General features: G+C 40.2%; 1 protein-coding gene across 1 annotated transcript in view; it reads left to right on the forward strand.

Annotated features, from left to right (window-relative positions):
- The window catches only part of vps13c (vacuolar protein sorting 13 homolog C), a 389,552-nt gene that overhangs the window by 93,033 nt on the left and 273,747 nt on the right, over positions 1 to 22,772 (forward strand). Inside the window, 8 exon segments of the mRNA XM_073024838.1 lie at positions 363 to 425; positions 1,041 to 1,170; positions 6,959 to 7,053; positions 8,689 to 8,831; positions 14,158 to 14,350; positions 20,341 to 20,455; positions 20,589 to 20,725; positions 21,890 to 22,019. Coding sequence (XP_072880939.1) covers positions 363 to 425; positions 1,041 to 1,170; positions 6,959 to 7,053; positions 8,689 to 8,831; positions 14,158 to 14,350; positions 20,341 to 20,455; positions 20,589 to 20,725; positions 21,890 to 22,019 — 1,006 coding nt within the window.

A 22,772-nucleotide genomic window follows, 5' to 3' on the forward strand; every position in this document is an offset into this window, starting at 1 on the left:
TGGTTACTCTTCCATATCTTAGGAGTCACTGTAGGCTTTACTGCTGCTTTAAAAATGGTATTTTTTGGGATAAATGTTGTTCAGATTATTAAAGACACTTCCTTATTTTGTGGCTGAGTTCAGTGTACAATATTCAATTACAGCTACAAATATTGCACATCTTATGTTTCTTACATTTATTGTCCGGTATTTTTTATGCAAGATTAATAAAGGCAACTAAAACTAAAGACAAAGACTCAGGAATTTATCTGAGCCCCCAACTGCTGTAAAGGGGTTGAAAGTGCAGGATGGAGAAGATGAATAACTTAAAAGTGGAACTGCTTTCAATTTTCGGTATTCATCATTTTGTTGAATCGTTACAGGACCTGGAGAAGACTCTGGATACTTTCAACATAACATTAGCCAGACAACAGGCACATGTAGAGGTAATTCTGAACCTAGGTTTTTATGGAAGTATTCTATTCATTGGTATCCATCATAGCACTATCCTGTACTATACTGATTTGTTATACCACTTTTGGTTTTTGAGGTTGAATGTTGCACAGGTAGACCAATGCTTTATTAGCTGCTGTGCTAGAACCTGGTGCAATCCCTGCCTTCCAGTGGTGTACTCCATTCTGAATCACCCCTTCTGTGGAGAGCTGCCTGTGAAGGGTGATATTGGATGGATTGGGGTGAGCAGTATGGTTTCCCATTGCTGCAATATTGGATTCAAAGCTGCACCCTTGGTATACAGTGAGAATGGGTCATTGTTAGAGAGTGGTAGAACCTCCTCTATCTGTTGACAGACGGCCCAGGCAGACTTACTTATTGTTTGTCGGATGAGGTAGGATCTGCTGTCTTTGGTTGCATAACTTCCCAGTATGGGCAACAGGAAGAATGGAGTTGCCAGCTTCCAAGCCCAGTAATATTGTCAGTAACATACCTATGATAATTAATTTCAGCAGAGATTCCTCTGGTAGCCTAATTTCTGGAAATCATCCTGTGTGCTAAGCAAGGTACCAGTTGAACATAAACTATTAATGCTGTTTTATTCTCAGGTGATTCGATCAGGCCATAAGATGCTGGGCAAGAAGGCGAAAGAGAAGCAGAGCAGAGGCTGGTTTGGTGGTCTTTGGGGAAGAAAAGAATCCAAGAAGAGTGAAGATGAAGATAAATCTGTCCCAGAAAGTTAGTAAAACATTAATCATTTTTTAATAATCAACAGGAGGAGCAGCAACTGTGGAGCTATAGTTAACATTTTGAATTGTTTACCATAATTGGAATGAGGATAAGTTAGATAATGAAACCTTTCGATCTGGAGAGCAAATAAGATGCCTGTGAAAAATGGACACCTGGAGTTTTTGAATGATACAGCTCAGAGGCTGGTGAAGCCTTGATAATGACTGTTGAAGGAAAAGTAAAGAGAGGATGATAAATGAGGAGAGGATGGGCACAGTGCTGGAACTGAGAGATTTCAGCTGCTGGGAAACGGAATTGAAATTGGTTTATTGATTGTCACAAGTCCCAAGTTAAAGTGAAAAGCTTGTCTTGCATTCTGTTCATACAGATCAAAACATTACTAAGTATATTAAAACAGCACAGAATAAAACAGTACAGAATGCAGAATAAATTGCAACAGCTACAGAGAAGGTGCAGTGCAGTTGGATGCTAAGGCACAAGATCATTGTACTAAGCAATCATTCAGTAATTATGACAGATGAGATTGGAGGTACATGCTTTGAAGCTTTTGTATCTTCTGTCTCAGAAATTTTATCACTGACAGGAATGAACTTTCTGATGAGGCATTATATGTAGAGAAGAAAAACTGAACTGGCATGTCTTGGAAATACTAGCTAAAGAACACCAGAGTGATTTCGAGTTCCGTTTTAAGAGTTTGTTAATGTGATATCATGAAGAGTCTGCAGCAGTTTCCGCTGTTACCAGAGCTCTGGTTTTTTTGGTTATATAGTGCTCATATTTATAAAGCAAGACAAACAGCTTTTGCATAACTTAGTTTAGCATCCCACAGTCAGTATATGATCAGTTGTTGAAAAGATATGTCATTTGTCTCTCAGTGTGAGTCCAGCAGTCCTCTTTATTCCCTGTTATCAGAACTCACAATTTACTCCCAGACGCATTCTCCCTCCTGGTCCCAGAGGCTTAATATCCTGTTTATTTTAATTCCTGGTGCTGTGCTTATCATTAAAGGTTATTCTCGATTTGCATCAATTGTCTTAAGTCCATCTGCTCCAGAATGGTCAAGTATCTCATCGTACACTAGTTTTAACCATTATTACCACATGGCATAACATGTTGATGATCTTTTATCAGAATCGTCCAGTTGTGACATAGCTGTATCTGATAATGTTGTAGTCATTGTTGAGTTTGAGGGTTATAAAATTGTCTAGTGGGTATGAGGGGTTATATTCTTTAACATTAAACTGGGATTTGGAACAGTACAAGAAGTGAAGGTAAAAGATTAGAAATGGGATTAAAGTGGAGTCAACTGCAAGCTCAGTGTCACCCTTGTAGATTGAACAGAGGTAACCAGTAAGGCAGACCTGTGTTTAGTTCATCTGATGCAGAGGAGATGACATCATAAATTACTGAATGCAGGACATGAATAGAAGTAAGTAGAAATCAATTGCAGCTTCATCTGAAGACATGTTTACTGTGTGGTGTGAAGGGAAATGTCAAAGGCTGTGGTAGGTGTGCTGGAGAGACTTGGGTTCATCTCGGTATTCAAATGCCTCCTTTGTGGGTTTGTATGTTACACTGTGGCGACCCACTTCCTAGCGCACTCGAACCGGCTCACAAATAGCCAGCGCACCGGCATAAAGGCCAGTCCCAAAAGGACGCCAAATCTGCTTCACCAACAAAGGGAAAAGCCTGCGCGGGTCTGTGAATATGTGCCCCCTACAGCATCCGCGCGCGGGACAGGACTGTGAATACGTGCCCCCTACAGCATCCGCGCACGGGACAGGACTGTGAATACATGCCCCCTACAGCATCCGTGCCCGGGGAGGGCGGGATCAGGGAGGCTTTAAAGCGAGGTTGCGAAGTTCGAATAAAATCTTTTTTTAACTGCAGTTTACTGACTCAGTGTCGTTATTTCAGTGCTGCGTGTAGCACACTGCTACAACACCATATTAAAAATGGATTGGTGGGTTAATTGGGGACATAATTTCCCCTTAATACAGGTAAATGTAAATTTCATTCAAAGCAATAAAAGGGTAGTTTAAAATAGAGAGTGGAATGGGACTGTTGGGAGTCAATGTGTGGAATGATTTTAATGTGGAATGGTTGTAATAGCTAACTAAGACTTTTATCTCCAAGGTTGGCATGCATTAGTATAGTGGTAATTGGTGGAACAAGAAGTCATGGAAGGAAGAGTTCTTTTAAAATTTTGTGAAAGGGAAAGCCCCAAAAGTCATTGGAGCAGAATTAGGCCATTTGGCCCATAGAGTCTGCTGCACCATTCCATCAGTACTGATTTTTCACCCCTATCAACCCCACTCTCCTGTTGTCTTCCCATAAACCTTGGATGGTCTTACTCATCCAGAACCTGTCAACCTCCGCTTTAAATATACCGAATGACTTGGCCTCCACGGCTGTCTCTGGCAATAAATTCCACAGATTCACCACCCTCTGGCTAAAGATTTTCCTTTTCATCTCTATTCTAAAGGGACACGAAGGTGTAAAGGAGATTCGCTAGGTCGTTGCTTGAAATAGAGGATTTGAGGGACTGAGGTTTTGTTTTCTCTAGAGCAGTGGTGATTGGAGTGCACCCGATGGAGCTATACAAAATCTTAACTGAGTTTAGATAAGGGTCAGAGCAACATCTGTATAGAAAAAGGCCATTTGATCCACTGTACCCATGGTGACCAATGGGCATCCAACTTTATTAATCCCATCTACCAGCACTTGACTCATAGCCTTCTATGTCCAGGTTTTTCCAACTATGCATCTAGATTCTTCAGCGCTGATAGCAATTCTGTTTCCACCACTCTTGGGCTGTGTATTCCAAGTAGTTGGAACTCTGGGTAAAATGAGTCTCCAAAATGGGAGATAGTAAAACATCTCCTCATAATGGGCATGCCTAGACCCAGTGGACGTGGTTTAAGATGAGGAGATTTGAGGAAAAGTATCTTCAACTAGAGGGCGATTAGAATCTGGAATTTAAAGTGGTAGAGGAAGGTACTCTCACCATATTTAAAAACTTTTGAGCTGGGTAATTGAGTTGTCAAGGGATAGGAGGGTATGGGGCATGAGCTAGAATAAACGGGTGCTTGATATAGCATGGATGTGGTGTGCTGAAGGGCTCTTCTGTGGGCTGTATGGCTCCATTTGCCGAGGTTACTGCTGCAGGAATTGTGATGGAAACTTAGTAGATGCTGGAGGGGTGTAAGCGCATGTGGTAGAGAAGCACTGCTGTCCCATACAAAGCCTTAGATTCCTTTAATATCCAGCAATCTCTTTATAGAATTATACAACACAAGAAGTAAATCCTTTTTGTCCACCTCATTCATGCTAGTTTTGATGTCCATCAATGCTAAACACATTTGTCTGTATCAAGCCTCTGTTCCTCTTCTCCTTTCCTATCCAGATACTTGTCAGATGCTATTTAAATGTTGTAATTGTATCTGCTTTCACTGCCTCCTCTGACAGCTCATTCTACATAATCACCACCAGTCATGCCGAATAAAAAACTGTTCCACAGACCTCCTTTAAATTCCTCCCTTCTCACCAGAGACCTCTGCCCTGGGGGGAAAAAGCAAATGTGTCCACGCATCCTTTATCACCATCATAATTGTATAAACCTCAGTAAGGTTATTCATCTGTCTCCTAAATTCCATGGTAAACAAACCCAGGCTGTTCAATTCCCCTTATAATTACATTCCAGGCAATATCCTGATGAATCTCTTCTGTTGCTATTGTATGCTTTCATTACAGCACAGTACAGTACAGGGCTTTCGGCCCAGAATATTGTGCTGACCTTTTAATCAACTCTAAGATCAATGTAGATGTCATTGGTTAAGGGTGAAAGGTGAAATATTTAAGGGGGAATGAAGGTGAAATTTTTAATTCAGAGGGTGGTGCGAGTGTGAAACTAGCTGCTAGCGGCAGTGGTGGTTGCAGGTTTGATTTCAGCATTTAAGAGAAGTTTGGATAAGTACATGGATGAGTTGGATATGATCTAGGTACAGGTCGATAGGACTAGGCAAAATGGTTTGCTATGGACTAGATGAGCCAGAGGGCCTGTTGCTGTGCTGTAGTGCTCTATGACTCTTTGAAAAGCAATAGATGACTGTTGTACCTGCCATATTCAAAAAAGAATCTACTCCTGTTAGCCGCTTTAAAACATCTTCCTGTCATATTAAACAAACACCTTATTGTTTTTGATGCACATAGGAGAATGCTTTGGAGTATCCACCCTCTCTATACCTATCATAATTTTCTATGCTGCTCGCTCCTCAGTCTCCAAGGAAATCAAACCCTGTCCATTTTCTTTCCATAATGTATTTAAGAAACACTTGGATAAGTTTATGGAGTGTCAGAGCGTAGAGGGATATGGGTTGAACACAGGAAATTTGGACAATGGTCAATATGGACTGGTTGGACCTAAAAACCTATATTCATACTATATTGCTGTAAGACCACAGACCTCTAATGCAGGAAACATTCTGGTGAATCTCCTGTACACTCTCTATTGTAATCATATCCTTCCTGTAGGCAACCAGAACCGCACACAATACCACAAGCCCAGCACAACCCGTTTTTAGTAAAGTTGCAACCTGACATTCAATTCAGTGCCCTGTTATCAGAAGACAAGTATGTCATGTTGTCTTTACCACCCTATCGATCTGTGTTGCCACTTTCAGGGTACTGTGGATTTAGACCCCTTTTTCTCTCTATTCATCAATATTCCTTAGTGCCCTACATTTAAATATTGTCATACGTTATGGAAATTGACCCTTTGGCCCATGCTGACCAAGATTCACAGTTGCCACATGTGATCGGTTTCCCTCTAAACCTTTATTATCTAAGTATCTGTCCAAATACCTTTCTAAATGTTGTCAATGTACATACCTCAACTACTTCCTGTAGCAACTTATTTTCAAAACTGACAAACCTCTCTCTGGGTGAATAAGCTGCACATCATGTTTTATTAATGTCCTGTCCTCTCACCTTTGAGCTTTGAGTCGATCTGTGCACTGCTATAAAATTGCACCTCATTCTCCCTTGCTCCAATGAAAAGGGAAGTCCAGTGTGCTAATACTTTGTTCCCAAAAAATAAACCAAGTCCTACAATTAGATTTTCTGTACCTGCAGAATAGCTTGATTTATTCTGGTTTCTTGGCACTGCTTACAGGGATGGGAGACTTGTTTGAGGTGTGGTGAGGGAATGGGGAATTTAGTGAGTGGGCTGAGTCCTACTGCCCTAAAAAGAACACACTTCTTTCCAGCGTGCTGTAATGGCCTCCTCTATTATTGATTCTATTTCTCTGTTACTGAGGACATTTGGTGTACTAATCAAGATACTGGTGTGATTTGTGGTAAACCAGAGAAAATGTATGCAAACACAGTCAATTGTTAGACAGTGATCTGATGATAGTAGGATAGGAATAATATTTTTATAGATCTGGTTTTGTGTTTGTCTATTTCCTCAACCCCTCACCTATTCAACTTGCTCTCCTCAAAGGAATTTCAAAATCTACCTCCACACCATGTGTTGTTCTGTGTTCTGAGTGGTGTCAGATGGTGCACCTTGGATATTGAAGATGCTGTTCAACTGCAATTTGCTGTTTACTTCAAATATTAACTCATTGATTAATATTTATGTTCTGTACACTCTTGGGTTAAATAAAATTTTTGACTGTCTAGTTATAAGCAGGTTTTTAATTTTAGGATTTTTAGTTTTTGTTAAACCCAATGGGAATGGCTCAGAATTTGCTAACATATGCTTATTGACTAGGTATTAATGACCTCTTGACAACTGAAGAAAAGTCCAAGCTGTACACTGCCATTGGATACAGCGAGAGTTCCCACAACTTGATATTGCCCAAAGAGGTGTGTCTTTTGATTTCTAATAGTTGGTTAGACTTTTTATATTTATTATATTTGCAAATGCTACAAACATTGGTGAAATTGTGAATAATGAAGGAAGTTGTCAAAGGATTCAGCAGGATATAGATCAGTTGGAAATGTGGGCGGGGAAATGGCAGATGGAGTTAAATCCAGACAAGTGTGAGGTATTGCATTTGGGAGATCAAGTATGAAGTATTCATAAAATAGTGGTACACTCAGGAGCATTGATGTATGGAGGGATCTTGGATTGCAAGACCTTAGCTTGCTGAAAGTGGTAACACATATAGATAGGGTGTAAAAGAAGGCGTATAGCATGCTTGCATTCATTGAGGGAGATTGGAGGTGTGTTTACCCAAGTAAACTTAATGTGCAAGGATTTATTTTGTACTTTCTGTGAGCTGCTGAAATCCACTTTGTGCTCTCTATGAAATGTGTTGCAAATGGCTTGATTAACTATTTTAGATTCATAAAGCATGGAATTAGGCCCTTTGCCCCAGCTGGTCCATGCTGACTAATATTCTATTCAAGCTGTTCAATTCTGACAAGCTATTTAAGCTTGTCCTATTTGTTAGTATTTGGTCAATACCCTTCTAAACATTCCTTATCCATTTGCCTGTACAAATTTCTTTCAGATCTTCAACTACTTTCTCTGACAGCTGGTTCCATATACACAGCATCCTTTGTGTGAAAAGGTTCCTTTTAAATCTTTATCCTCTCACTTTAAACCTATGCCCTCTATTTTTTGATTCCTTTTCCCTGGTAAAAATATTGTGTGAATTCACCTTATCGATGCCCCTTATAATTTTGTACACCTTTGTAATGTCATCCCTCAGTTTCCTCTGCTCCAACGAAAAGAGTTCTAGAATCCACAAATTTTCCTTATAACACAGTCCCTCAAATCCAGGCAATATTTTAGTAAATCTTCTGTGCACTTTTAGAGCTCAATGATGCCCTACCTATAACACGTTGGTGAAAACAATACTTCAAGTAGTCTCACTAAAGACTTGCATTAATGCAAGATAACATCTCAGCTCTTGTACTCGGTGCTGTGAAGGATGAAGGCCAGAGTACCAAATGCCTTTTCCTCTATCTACCTGTGATACCACTTTCAGGGAAGTATGTATGTGTACTTCTCGGTCCTTCTGTTCTACAAGACTCCCCATTCACATTGAAAGACCTACCCTTGTTTAGTTCTTGTTTAGCTCTTCAATACACTGTTTGCCATTCCTTGGCTCATTTACCCAGGTGATCAAGATCTCCCTGGAATTTTTGAACCACCTCACTGTCTGAGACACCATCAATGTTAGTAATTCCTTGTTGAGAATTACAAACCTATAAAATCAAGCCATTGATTGGAACGGGTATAAAATAAATAAAAAGACAATTGTATTTTAAATGAGGCAGTGGGGTGAGGGAGAGGAGGATGTTTTACTTTTAAGTGAAACAATTTTAGTGTGTAGTTGTGCAGAGAGCCTTTTTCTAAAATTGGCTTATGTACTTAAATCAGTAATGAATTCTGGTGTCTTTGTTGAGAATTATTTTTGCTTTGCTCCAAGAAAGGAAATTTTTGAGTTAGAATTTTAAGTGTGCTCACTTTTTGTGGTAAATATCTTGCAGTATGTTGCACATGTTATAAGCTTCAAGTTGGTCACTACCTCCATCACCATCCGAGAGGAACCAAATGTACCTGAAATAATTAACGTGCAAGTTATTGATCTGAGTGCGAGTATATTTCAGCGTCCTGGAGCCAAAGGTCTCAAGTAAGAGTTTTCTTTTTTTTTTCCTGTTTTAGGTGGAATGCACAAAATGCTGAGGGTGGATGTGTTTGGTTAAAGTTTGGTTAAATTTCATTGAAGAGCTGGATCCTTATGTCCTGATTTGATGACTTTTGCTTCATCAATAGAGCATTAAGAGACATTCTAGCAATTTTAATGAAATATCAATATTCCCATTGGGATTATGTTACTCAGCTGCAATTTGATTATGACGACAGAGGGGTATGCAACAAAGCTTCAGAGGAATATGGCTAAGTACAGCGAATGGAAAGGAATGCAGCCAGTGGGAGGAATGTGAGGCAGTTTGATGCATCGAACAGAATAGCACAGTGTTTGTTCAGCAATTGGTAGCGTTCAAAGGGACCTAAGTGTGCATGTACACCTATCACTAAAGGTCAATAAGTAGGTACAGCTGATGATTAGTTTGGGAAATAATATGTCAGTGTTATAATGAGAGTGTTTGACTTACCGGAGTAAAGAAGTCTACTTACAATGCATAGGGCTTTGATGAGGTTGCATGTGGAATACTTTTGCCTTTTTACCCTATAAGTAATGTACTTGCTGTAAAGTGTACAGCCCAGCCTCAGTAGACTGGTTCTAAATGTGATGGATTTGCTGCATGAAGAAAGAGTAAGAAGATTAATAATGATTCTCTAGCATTTAGAATGAGTGAAGGTCATATCAAATCTTCGACAGTTATTCAAGGGTTAGATGTAGGGAGATTCCTTGCTTTGACTGAGGAATCAAGGCCTACAGCACAGCTTGAGAAAAGGGAATAAACCATTTAGGACTGAGAAAATGAAACGTTTCTTTATCTCTAAACTTTACTGTTCTATGAGCTCTATGATGGGCTGAAATGGCCTTCTATGCATAAGGGAACATATGGGTAATTAAGAGTATTTAGTGGTAGTGCTGGAAAATGTCTCTGAGGTAGCTGAATGCTAAATAAATGTCAACGAATGGCAACACTAAACTAATCCCCTCTGCCTATACAATGCCCATATCCTTCACTTTTGCTCAAATTCATGTGCTTATCTAAACATCTCTCGAAAGTCTAATGTATCTGCCTCCATCCCAGGCAGTGCATTCCAGGTACCTGCCACTGTCTGTGATTTTAAAAACACACTTGCCCCTCACATCTCCTTGGAAGTGACCCCTCTCACATTAAATGCATGCCCTCTGGTTTTAGACTTTTCAACCCTAGGGAAAGTATACAGTCAGTCTATGCTGTCTGTGTCTCGCATAAACCTCCATCAGATTTCCCCTCAGCCTCTGCCACTCTGGAGAATAGATCCAAGTATGTCCAAGCTCTCTTTATAGCACATGCTGTCTAATCCTGGCAGCTCCTGGTAAACCTCTTCTGCACCTTCTCCAAAGCCTCAACATCCTTCCTATAGTGGGGCAACCAGTACTGTATACAATACTCCAGATGCAGCCTAACTAGAGTTTTATAAATCTGCAGCGTAACTTCCTGACTGTTGAGCTCAGTGCCTTGAATAATAAAGGCAAGCATGCCATATGCCTTGTTAACCATCCTATCAACCTGTGTAGCCACTTTCACACAGCTATGAACTTGGACCCCAAGCTCCCCCTGCTCCTAAACACTTGTTTAGGGTCTTGCCCTGAACAATGTACTGTCTCTTTACATTTGACCTACCAAGGTGTAGCACTTCCCACTTCACTGGGTTGAACTCCCATCTGCTATTTCTGCAACTGATCTATATCCCATTGTATTCTTTGCCAGTCTTCTGTGCTATCTACAACACCACCATTCTTCATATCAGCTGCAGACTTACTAACTCCAGCCATCTGCATTTTCATGTAGGTCATTTATACACATTACAAACAGCAGAGATCCTACTACAAATCTCCGCAAAACACCACTAATGGCAGCATTCCAGCTAGAGTAAGTCCCTTCTACCACCATCCTCTGTCTTCTATGGGCAAGCCAACTCTGACTCCAAATGATCAATTCATCATTGATCCCATGCAGCTTAATCTTCTGGATGAGCCTCCCATGAATGACCATGGTTTTTAGCCTTACTGAAATCCATGTAGACAACATCTACAGCTCTACCTTCATCGTTCACTCTTGTCACTTCATCAAAAAAACTCAAATCAAGTTAGTAAGACATGACTTGTCCCACACAAAGACATGCTCTCTGTCCCTAATTAGGCCATGGTTTTCCAAATGCTCATGTCCTATCCCTAAGAATTCTCTCCAGTAACTATCCTACAACTGACATGAGATTCACCGGTCTATAGTTTCCAGGTTTATCCCTGGTTCCCATCTTGAAAATTAGAACAACATTAGCTACTAGCTAGTCTTCGGGGACCTTGCCTGTGGCTAGAGAGGACACAATGATATTAATCAAGGCCCCGAAAATCTCTTCAGTTGCATCTCCCGGTAGCCTAGGGTATAGCCCATTAGGTTTCTACCTTAATGGTCTTAAAAGAACCCATGCTACCTCCTCCTTTACTTCGAAATGCCCTAGCTTATTAATACTCTTGGCACCAATCTTCCTATCCCCCAGGTCCTTCTCCTCAGTAAATACCGATTTATATTCTTTTCTGGCTTCTTTTAGTCCTCAAAGGCTCTGTTTGATTTTAGCTTCCTAATCTTTACATACTTTTTCTTCTTGATGAAATTCATCACCTTCCTCATTATCCAAGGTTTTCTTACCTTGTCATCATTGTCCGTCCTTCTGTCTGGAACATACATGTCCTGTGCCCTCCACGTGTGGGATGTGGACTTGCCCAAAAACAACTGATCCCAATAATTCTTTTTGTATTTCTGCCAGTACGACGTGATACCAGTCCAAAACCATCTTAAGTTGGCCAAGAGCTTCAGCGGCAAAACAACATCAATCTGATGCATTCCTAAGAAACTCATCCTTCTGTAAGCTGTTGAGGTCATTGCAAAATCCTTAAAGCAAATTGAACAGGAGGAGCCTATTAGTATTTTGGTAACAGGGAATGGTGTTGGTGAAAATCTCCTGCAAAGCTATCTGTTAGTGCATGAATGTATACTGACAGAGACAGCTGTCATCACAACAATGCTTTCCTCAAAACTGTTATTTATGAGGGTCGGGTGCTGGATGAGTAAAGATGGGTAACTGATAATCCAAAGCTCTGTTCTCTCTGAGCTGCATAGGTGCATGGCCGTGCAGTAACTGAAATGCTCCCTGGCACATAGCCTCTGTTGTCACACAGCTGGAATTAGGTGCAGCTAGAAAAAGTTTATGATACGTGAAAGGTTTTCTTTGTTACACTGTGTTTCATTATATCCTTCAACTAATAAATAAAATAAAAAGTATTTGGTTTTTGAATTATCATTTTAAATATTCATAGTATGCATATTAGGTCAAAAAAATTTAAATGCCATGCAGTTTTCAAGTTATGTAAAAATTTTCTGCTCAGAGATGGTTGGTCTGCAAAGCTGTAAGAAAAAATTAGAGGGAACGTTAGTCTGTGCTTTATGCCATGAAGACTCCTTGAGTACATAAATATCAATTTTTTTGAGAAGCTTGTTAAATTCTAAACAATTGGTTGTATTTGGATGGTATTTATAAACAATATTGACTAACAATTAACATGCTGAAGAGCTGGAATTTTTGTAGTATTTTAGAATCCTAAGGGTTGTCAGTTGTTGGCTGGCCATTTAGAGTAATCGAATCATAGAAAACTACAGCACAGAAACAGACCCATCCAGTCCGTGCCGTAACATTTAAACTGCCTACTTCCATCGACCTGCACCCAGACCATAGCCCTCCGTATCCCTCCCATCTATGTACTGATCCAAACTTCTCAAACTTTGAAATCAAACTTAATTCCACCACATGCACTAGCAGTTTGTTTCACACTCTCACCACCCTCTGAGTGAAAAAGTTTGCCCTCACATTCTCCTTAAACATTTTGCCTTTGGCCCATGACCTCTAGTTGTAGTCTCACCCAACATCAGGTGGAATAAACCAGCTTGCCTTTATCCTATAAATTTTAATACCTCTATAAATTCTTCCCTCAGTCTTCTGCATTCTGGGGAATAAAGTTCTAACCTGTTCAATCCTTCCTTATAGCTCAGGTCCAAGTCCCAGCAGCATCTTTATAAATTTTCTCTGTACTCTTTCAATCTTATTTGCATCTATCCTGTAGGTTGATGACCAGAACTGCACACAATACTCTAAATTAGGCCTCACCAAAGTTTTATACAACTTAAACATAACATCCCAACTCCTGTACACAATACTTTGAACTAACAAGGCCAAGGAGCTAAAAACTTAATGACCCTCTCAAGCGGTGATGCCATTTTCAGTGAATTATGGACCTGTACTCCCAGATCCCTTTGTTCTACTGCACTCCTCAGTGCCTTACCACTCACTGTGTAAGACATGTCCTGGTTGGCCCTCCCAAAGTGCAATACCTCACACTTGCCTGCATTAAGTTTCATCTGCCATTTCTCAGCCTATTTTTCCAGCTCATCCAGATCCCGTTGCAAGCTTTGATCATCTTCCTCGCTCTCCACTGCACTCAATCTTGGTGTCATCTGCAAATTTGCTGATCAATTTAACCACATTATCATCCAGATCTTTGATATAGATGACAAACAACAAAGGACCCAGCACCAATCCCTGTGGCACTCCTCTTGTCACAGGCCACGAGTCAAAGAGGCAACCATCTACTACCACTGTCTGGCTTCTCCCACAAACCCAATGTCTAATCCAATGCTAAGTGAATGAATATTCTTGACCAACCTCCCATGCGGGACCTTGTTAAATTCCTTGCTGAAGTTCTTGTAGACAACATCCTCTGCCTTGCTTTCTTCAACTTTCTTGGTAACATCCTTGAAAAACTCTTAAGATTGGTTAGACATGACCTACCACAGACAAAACCATGCTGATGACTATTGCTAATCAGTCTCTGTCTATCCAAATACTCATATATCCAGTCTCTTAGAATGCCTTCCAATAGCTTTCCCAGTATTGATGTCATGCTCACTGGCCTGTAATTTCCTCGTTTATTCTTAGAGCCTTTCTTAAGCAGACAATTTTAGCTATCTTCAATCCTCTGGTACCTCACCTGTTTCCGAAAGAGTAGAAAAACTAGGAATTGTTAAGTAGTTGAAACTGTCATATTTCCTCGTTGGCCGTTTTCAGCTAAGCCTGTACTCTTCCCCTCCCTCGAATAGTTCTAATTAATAATTTATTTCTAACCTTGATCATTGTGTATTTATAACTTGTGCGTACAATTTTGTGTAGGATGTGATGTTGCAAGCTTCAAAAAAAGCAGTTTCATTGCCCTTTTTGTTTTGCAGAGTGGAGACCAGACTGCAGCACTGGTATGTTACAGGTTTGAAACAACAGGATACAGTTCCCTCTCTCTTGGCTTCTCTTGGAGGCACAGATTCCTCTTTGCTCAATGTCTGTTTTGAAATTAATCCGGAGGGAAGCAAGGCAGATCAGCGTTTAAGTGTTCAGTCTCAACCTGTGGAGCTTATTTATGATGCTGTAAGTCTAGATCTTTTTGCAGAATATTGGTAATATTTTTCTTGTGAAGTACTGTTATAGAATCATAGAACATGACAGCACCAAAAGGCCCTTCAACCCATCTAGTATGTGCCAAACTATTTTTCTGCCGAGTCTTGTCGACCTACACCTGAACCATAGCCCTCCATTCCCCTCCCATCCATGTACTTAACTAAATTTCTCTTAAATGCTGAAATTGATCCCACATCCATCACATCCACTGAAAACTTGTTCCACTCTCTCACCACCCTCTGTGTGAAAAAGTTCCTGCTCATGTTCCTCATAAACATTTCATCTTTCACTCTTAACCTATGACCTCTAGTCCTAGTCTCACCCATTCTCAGTGATAACAAGTCCTATTATTTATACCCCTCAATTTTGTATACCTCTATCAAATCTCCCCCTCATTCTCTAATGCTCCAGGGAATAAAGTCTTAACCTATTCAACTTTTCACAAAAGCCCAGATTCTCAAATCCTGGCAGAAATTGTGAATTTCTCTGTACTCTTTCGACCTTATTGATATCTTTCCACTAGGTAAGTGACCAGAATTGCACAAATAATCCAAATTAAGTCTCACCAGCATCTTGTACAACGTCAACAAAACATCCCAACTCATGTACTCAGTGCTTTGATTTGCAAAGGCCAGTGTGTAAGAAACTCTCTTTATGACCCTATCTATCTCTGATGCTGCTTTCAAGGAATTCTGGTTCTGTCTTCCCAATTCTGTCCTACCTTACTCCTCAGTGCCCTGTTGCTCACTGTGTAAGAATCTAGTTGGTTGGTCCTCCCAAAGTGCAACACCTTTCACAGCATGGGAGTACCAGTCAACATCTGGAAAGTTAAAATCATCCACTATCATAACCTTATTTTTATTACATCTGTCTGCTATCTACTTACACATTTGTTCCTTTCAATCCCACTGTCTATTGTGTGGTCTATAATATAACCCCTTTAACATGATCATCCCTTTTTATTACTCAGTTCCACCATGTATCCTCAGTAGATGAGCCCTTTAGTCGGTCCTGTCTGAGCACAACAGTTTTCCTGAATAGTAATCCCATCTGTCCCCCTTTAATCCCTCCCGCTCTATCATCTTTAAAGCAAGGAACCCTGGAACACTGATCTACCGTTCCTTCTCCTCCTGCAACCAAGTCTCATTAATGCCTACAGTATCATTATTCCCACATGCTGATCCATGCCTTAAGCTCATCCGCATTGCCTAAAATACTCATTACAATGAAATAGAGGCAACTCAAAACATTATTCACACTATCGTAAACATTTCAATTCCTGCCTCTGAATGTAGAATTAACAACATCTTTACCCACAACAACTTCATCATCTGTCCTGGCACTCTGTTTCCCATTCCCTGCAACTCAAGTTTAAATCCCCCAGAGCAGCTCCAGCCCAGGTATAGTGCAATCTGTCTTTATCTGTTCAGGTCACATCATCCCTGGAAGGGAGCACAGTGAAGGCCTCCTCCTGCACCATCTTCTTAGCTTCATATTCAATTGTATTATCTTCCTATCTCTGGCCTTCATAGTACATGGTACAGGTAGGAATTCTAAGATCACAATCCTGGAGGTCCTGTCTTGTAACTTATGACTCCATGAATTCACTTTGAAGGCCCCATCACCCTTTTTGTTAATGTTATTGATACTGGTGTGGACCACAACCTCTGGCTGCTCATCCTCCCCCTTAAGAATGCTATGGACTGGATCCAAAATGTCCCTGATCCTGCCACTTTGGAGGTGATATACCATCTGGGAATCTCATTTTGTCCACAACACCTCCTGTCTGATCTCCTAACTAATGAATCCCCTATCACAACTGTTCATCTCTTCTCCCCCACCTCCATTCTGAACCTCAGAGACCTGACCACTGTGACTTTCCTCTGCTAGGTCATCCCCTCACCCTCACAACTGTATCCAAAACAATATTCTTGCTATTGAGGGGAATGCCCACAGAGTACCCTGCAATGGCTGCATATCCCCTTTCCCTCTCATGATGGTCATCCAGTTAAATGTGTCCTGCGCTCGCACTCTGGGAGTTGCTATATAGCCTGTTAATCACTCCTTTAGCCTCTCAAATGATCTGGAGTTCGTTCATCCAGCTCCAGCTCTAGTTCCCTAATGCGATCTGTAAGAAGCTGCAGCTGGATGTACTTGCAGGTCTAGTTGTCAGGGACTCTGGGGTCTTCCTGTCTTCCCACATCCTGCAAGAGGAGAATATCCCAACTGGTCCTACTTGCTTTTTCAAAACTCATGCTCAAAATCCACAAGTCAACAGCTCTTTGTATCTCTAACCTGCCAAATCTCTTCTTGTATTCACTGACCTAAACTGCTCAGGAAATAAGATATGATTGAATTCTAAGGCTGATGTAAGCTCATAGGCATAATGATTTCCTTCTGTGATGTTACAGTTCAATTAAAACAACAAATGCCCTTTAACTAATTCAGTTACTGCAGATACTAACCTCACCTGGGTCTCTTCTTTAATGCATGTCCCAGTTCTGAGATACCAACATTGCATTCGCTTTATCACAAATCGCTCTTATCAGTGGTGTTCTTGTTGTTTTAGATGTGACAGAGCGGGAGGGATTAAAGGAGGAGGGATGGCACACAGGGACCAGGCTGACATCTAGTGACCACAGTGCCCTTATTTCAAAATAAATATGCAAAACAATAGGGCTGGTCTGCAGGTTCAGATTCTAAATTGGAGAAAGGCCAATTTTGATGGTATCAGAAATGACCAGGAAAGTGTGGATTGGGGGCAGGCTGTTTTCTGGCAAAGGTGTACAAGTGGGAGGCCTTCAAAATCGCAGTTTTACAAGAGTACAATGCTTGTATGTGCCTGTTAGAATGAAAGGTTAAAATAACAGATTTAGGGAAACTTGGTTTTCAAGAGATATTGAGGCCTGGTTAAGAACAAAAAGGATTTGTATTACAGGTAGAAACAAATGAGGTGCTTATGAAGTATGAGAAATGTAAGAGAACACTTCAGAAAGAAATCAGAAGGGCTAAAAAGAAGGCGTGAGGTTCCTGTAGTAGAAAACTGGAGGAGAATCCAAAGGGATTCTATAGATATGTAAAGTACAAAAGGATTGCAAGGGACAAAATTTGTCCTCTGGAAGATCAGAATCGTAATCTATGCCTGGAGCCAAAAGAGATGGGGGAGATCTTAAATGGATTTTTTGTATTTGTATTTACATGGGAGAGGGATACAGTCTATAGAAGCAAGGCAAAGCAGCACCAAGGTCATGGACCCAATGCAGATTACAGAGGAGGATGGTTTTGCTATCTTGAGGCAAATTAGGGGGGATAAATCCCAAGGGTCTGATAAGGTGTTCTCTTGGACCCTGTGGAGGGCAAGTTCAGAAATTGCAGTGGCCCTAGCACAGATATTTAGATCATCCTTAGCGACAGTTGAGGTACCGGAGGATTGGATGATAGCCCATGTTGTTTTACTGTTGAAGAAGGCTCTAAAAATAAGCCAGGAAATTAAAGGCCAGTGATCCTGACATCAGTAATGGGGAAGTTATTGGAAGGTTTTCTAAGAGACTGGATATGTGAGTACTTGGATTGACAGGGATTGTTTAGGGATAGTCAGCAAGGCTTTGTGCATGGTAGGTCATGTCTAACCAGTCTTATAAAGATTTTTGAGGAAGTTACTTGGGATCGGTGCTGGGTCCTTAGTTGATTGTCATCTGTTTCAGTGATCTGGATGACAGTGTGGTGAACTGGATCAGCAAATTTGCAGTTCACACCAAGATTGGAGGTGTAATGTATAGTGAGGATGGCCATCTTGGCTTGCAGTGGGATCTGGACCAGCTGGAAAATTGGGCCGAAAAGTGGCAGATTGAGTTTAATGCAGACAAGTAAGACTGACCAGGGTAGGTATTACAAGGTGAATGATAGGGCAGTGAGGAGCACTGTAAAACAAAAGGGTCTGGGAATACAGGTCCATAATTCATTGAAAGTGGCAGCACAGATAGATAAGGTCATGAAGAAAAACTTTTGACATATTTGCCTCATGGATCAAAGTATTGAGTACAGGAGATGGGATGTTCCGTTAAAATAGTGTGAGATGTTGGTGAGGCCCAATTTGGAGTACTGTGTGCAGTTTTGGTCACCTACCTACAGGAAAGATGTAGAGGTTTAAGGAGTATCGAGAAAATTTACAAGGGTGTTGCTGGGACTGGAGGACCTGAGTTTTAAGGAAAGATTGAAAAGGTTATGACTTTATTCCTTGGGACATGAAAGATTGAGGGAAGATTTGATGCAAGTATGATTATGAGGGGTATGATAGGACACATGCAAACTAAGTTTCTCCACTGAGGTTAGGTGGGACTACAACTGGAAGTTCACAGTGAAAGGTGAAAAGTTTAAGGGGAAAATGAGGGGAAACTCCTTCACTCAGAGGATCATGAGAGTGTGTAACAAGCTGCCAGCGGAAGTGGTGCGTGCCAGCTAGATTTCAACGTTAAAGTTTGGTATGTGGATGGTAAGGGATATGGAGAGCTATGGTCCTGTTGTAGGTTCATAGGACTTTGCTGATTAAATGGTTTGGCATGGACTAGATAGGCCAAAGGGCCTGTTTCTGTGCTGTACTTTTCTGTAATTCTGTGACAATGCAACGTGTCTGTTCGTGCCTTTTCACTTTGGACCTTTGCTGTTTAATTGTACTTCTGGTTTTATCCATCCTCCCCACAGGTTTATTCAGAAGTGCAGATTTAATTCCATTCATGTTTCATTCTATGAATTCATTATTTCTGCTCAGTGTGTCATTGTGTTATTTTAGATATATGATTGTGCAGAAATGTGATAAGCTAAGGTCTGTATCAAATGATACACAACATGCTGGATTTTTTTTCTTAATCATACTCAGAAAAAGTACCGTAATTGCTTTAATCATCACACATTGAAAGAAAGAATCTGCATTTGTTTGGAGAGATTATGAAGAATAGAACAGGAATAATCCCAATTTTAAAAGTTGACTTGAAAAAAGTGTTATGTTGTCTCTGAGCTATTGTTCCTTGAGCAGGGAGTAGGAGTAAACTTCACAAAGTTTAATAAAGTATTAAATGATAAAGGCAAAGTGACCCTGATAATTATTTCTGATAATTAGTCCTGATGAAGGGTCTCGGCCTGAAACGTCGACAGTGCTTCTCCTTATAGATGCTGCCTGGCTTGCTGTGTTCTACTAGCATTTTGTGTGTGTTGTTGTCTGATAATTATTTTGTTAGTTCAGGTGATGGGTGCAGTTTTAAACATGAAAAGTAAATCAAAATTAACTTTGATGCTGAGAGTTTTAGCCAGAGGATTGTATCTACTTTGGAGAGACTTGATAGTCTGGAATTGTTTTCCCTGGAGTGAAGGTGACCCAATAGAGACTAATGAAATCATGAGGGCCATAGGAAAGATAGATTGTCACAGTCTTTTTCTGGGGATAGGGGTATGTAAAACTAGAGGCATAGCTTAAGTTGACCGGGGAAAGATCTAACCGGTTTTTCACACAGAGGATGTGGATACCTGATACTAGTTGATGTGGAAGTGGTAGAGTTAGGTGCAATTACAAGGCATATAGGTCAAAGGCAGGCAAATGGGACTGGTTTAGGAAGACATCTGTTTATGCAGATTTTATTTGCCTGTGTTTGGCTGATATGCCCCTAAACTTCCACTATTCATGTATCTATCCAAGTAGCTTTTAAGGATTGTGATTGATGTACATGTGACAAATAAAGATAATCTATCTAATATAATATATTATAATCTGTACTTGCCTCTGTTACCTTTGGCAGTTAGTTTCATATATTCACTACATTCTGTGGGGAAGATTTGTCCTCAGATACCGTTAAAATTTTTCACATTAAACATTTTCTTTTATCTAATGTTGATCCCTTAAGTTCACTTTGAAACTGTGTTTTTCTAAACTGCTCAAATTATTACAATTCAGCTTTCTTCTTTTGCAGCAAACGATAAACAGTTTGGTAGAGTTTTTCCAGACCAGCAGAGGGGTTGATCTTGAACAGCTGACTTCAGCTACTTTGCTGAAACTGGAAGAATTCAAAGAAAAGACTGCAACAGGTAAATGTTTAAAATGTATTAAAATACAAACAAAATTAAATCACACACACATGTGCTTCTGACTTGTTTTGGAAGAAATGCCTTTGTTTTCTGTTTTAATAATTGCTGTTTGCTAAAAAAAATATTTTCCTAGGTCTGTCGTACATTATTGAAACTCACAAAACCTTTGATATCCAAATCAATTTGAAACCATCCTATCTTGTGGTTCCCCAGACGGGGTTCTACAGTATAAGTTCCAGCCTATTGATTGTGGACTTCGGAAATTTACAGGTACGTTCTTTGTAGAGAATTGTTCATCTTTTTTTGATATGCTGATTTGGTAGTTCAGCTGCATTGAACTATTTGTCTTTGAGACTGGAATTTTAATCCATAACTCCCTGAAAGTGGCCATGCAAGTAGATATAGTGATAAAGAAGATGCATGATATATTTATATAAGAGTAAGGAAGTCATGTCGCAGCTTTATAAAACTTCAGTTAGGCAGCACTTGGAGTATTGTGTGAGTTCTGGTTCCCACTTTCTACGAAGGATGTTGAAGTTTTGGAAAAGGCGAAGATGTTTACTAGCTTGCTACCTGGATTACACGGTATAGGCTGTAACTTGGTAAAATCGCTACAGGGTTGTTTTTTTCTCGCGTGTTAGAGACTGAAGGAAGACAGGATAAAAGAGGCATGAATAGGGTAGCAAATAAGAATAGTTTCCCTTTGTTAGAAATGCCAAATACTCAAAGACATCCATTTGAGGTGAAAGAGGCTGAGATTGAGAGAGATGTGACTGGCAAGTTTTTTTTTACACAGAGAGTGGTGGAAGCAGTGGTGGAGGTGTTTCTTAGATAGGCATATAGAAACGCAGAGAACAGAGGGATATTGGGCCATGTGCGGGCTGAAAGGATTGGTTTAACCAGGCGTCATTAATTAGTTCAGTATAGCATTGTCCAAATTACAGTGGGGAAGGAAGTTAAAATTGACAAATAAGTAATCGTGATTGTGCTAGAAGGCTGGGCTGTTCAATAGAGTACTCATCCATTCTGTGATTGGTGGCTGCAATACAGACAAGTTCTCATTGTGAACAATTGATTTGCTAAATTACCTAAATTTTAAAAAAAACCTTTTTTTCTGGAGAGGGAATGTGAAGAGCATTTGGTACATTTGCTGTCTTTCCATTAAGATCTTCTGCATGTCTAATCTCTTGGAGTTTGAATGAAGTTTATTGACTTGAAGTGTTCACTCTGCAAATCGTAGCTGTTTTTACCATTTTCTGATAATTTTTTTTAATTCATTTCCTAAATCTCATCAAAGACTGTTCAAATTGCTTCAGTTTGAGTTTGACCCTTCACTTCTGAGCCAGGAATAACAGCCAGCTATTTTGTGGTCTGCACTGAAAGCTTGAACCTAAATTTTGTTAATACATCATTTATATTTTTCTCTCTTCTCAGTTTAACAGTGCTGACCAAAATGATCAGAAAACAGCATCTCTCTCTTTATCCTTGGAGGAAATCTTGGAACGAGCCTATGAAAAGTTTATTGTGGAGCTTAGAAGTGTTCAACTTTTGTTCAGTAAACCAGGTATGGTTTTTTTAAAATTTTAAATGAACTGGGCACTTCCTTTCCTTTTCAGTGTCCAACTGGAGTTCTTGACACTACAGAGTAGTTTTATCACATCAGTGAATACTGTTGGATGCTTTCACCAGCTATGATATAGTGGTAGCATTCACTACTTTGTCGGTTCAGTTTCAGTTTATTGTCATTTAGAAACCACAAATGCACTGCAGTTAAAAAATGAGACAACGTTCTCCAGAATGGTATCACAAAAGCACACGACAAAACAGACTACACCAGAAAATCCACATAATGTTTGGTAATCCCTAAGTCCAGAGTCCAGAGAGGCTGCTGCGTATTAATATTGCGCTACCATCTTAGTGCGTTCCCCGGAAAGGAGCTCCAAACCCACCAGACAAAACAAGACTACCTAGACATACCGAGTCAAGAGACCAACACTACCACCCAACAAACCAAAAACTAAAGCTACAAGACCTACAAAACCACATAGTTACATATAGTTATAGTTAACATATAGTTGCAACAGTGCAGACAATACTATAATTGATAAAAAAAAACCATGGGCACAGTAAAAAATAGTCCAAAGGTGTTAAAAGACTAAGTTTGAAAGAAACCACCACACAGTTTCCACAAGTCCTCAGGGTCCCAATAGACTCGTCATCCCACGCAGGTGGCAGAAGGGAGTACCCTCGCTATGGACTTCCATGGTGCCGGACTCAGCCTCGCAGATGCAGCACACAATGAAAGCTCCGTTGGATC

Source organism: Hemitrygon akajei, chromosome 21 (assembly GCF_048418815.1).
Source record: "Hemitrygon akajei chromosome 21, sHemAka1.3, whole genome shotgun sequence".
NCBI classification, from domain to species: Eukaryota; Metazoa; Chordata; class Chondrichthyes; order Myliobatiformes; family Dasyatidae; genus Hemitrygon; species Hemitrygon akajei.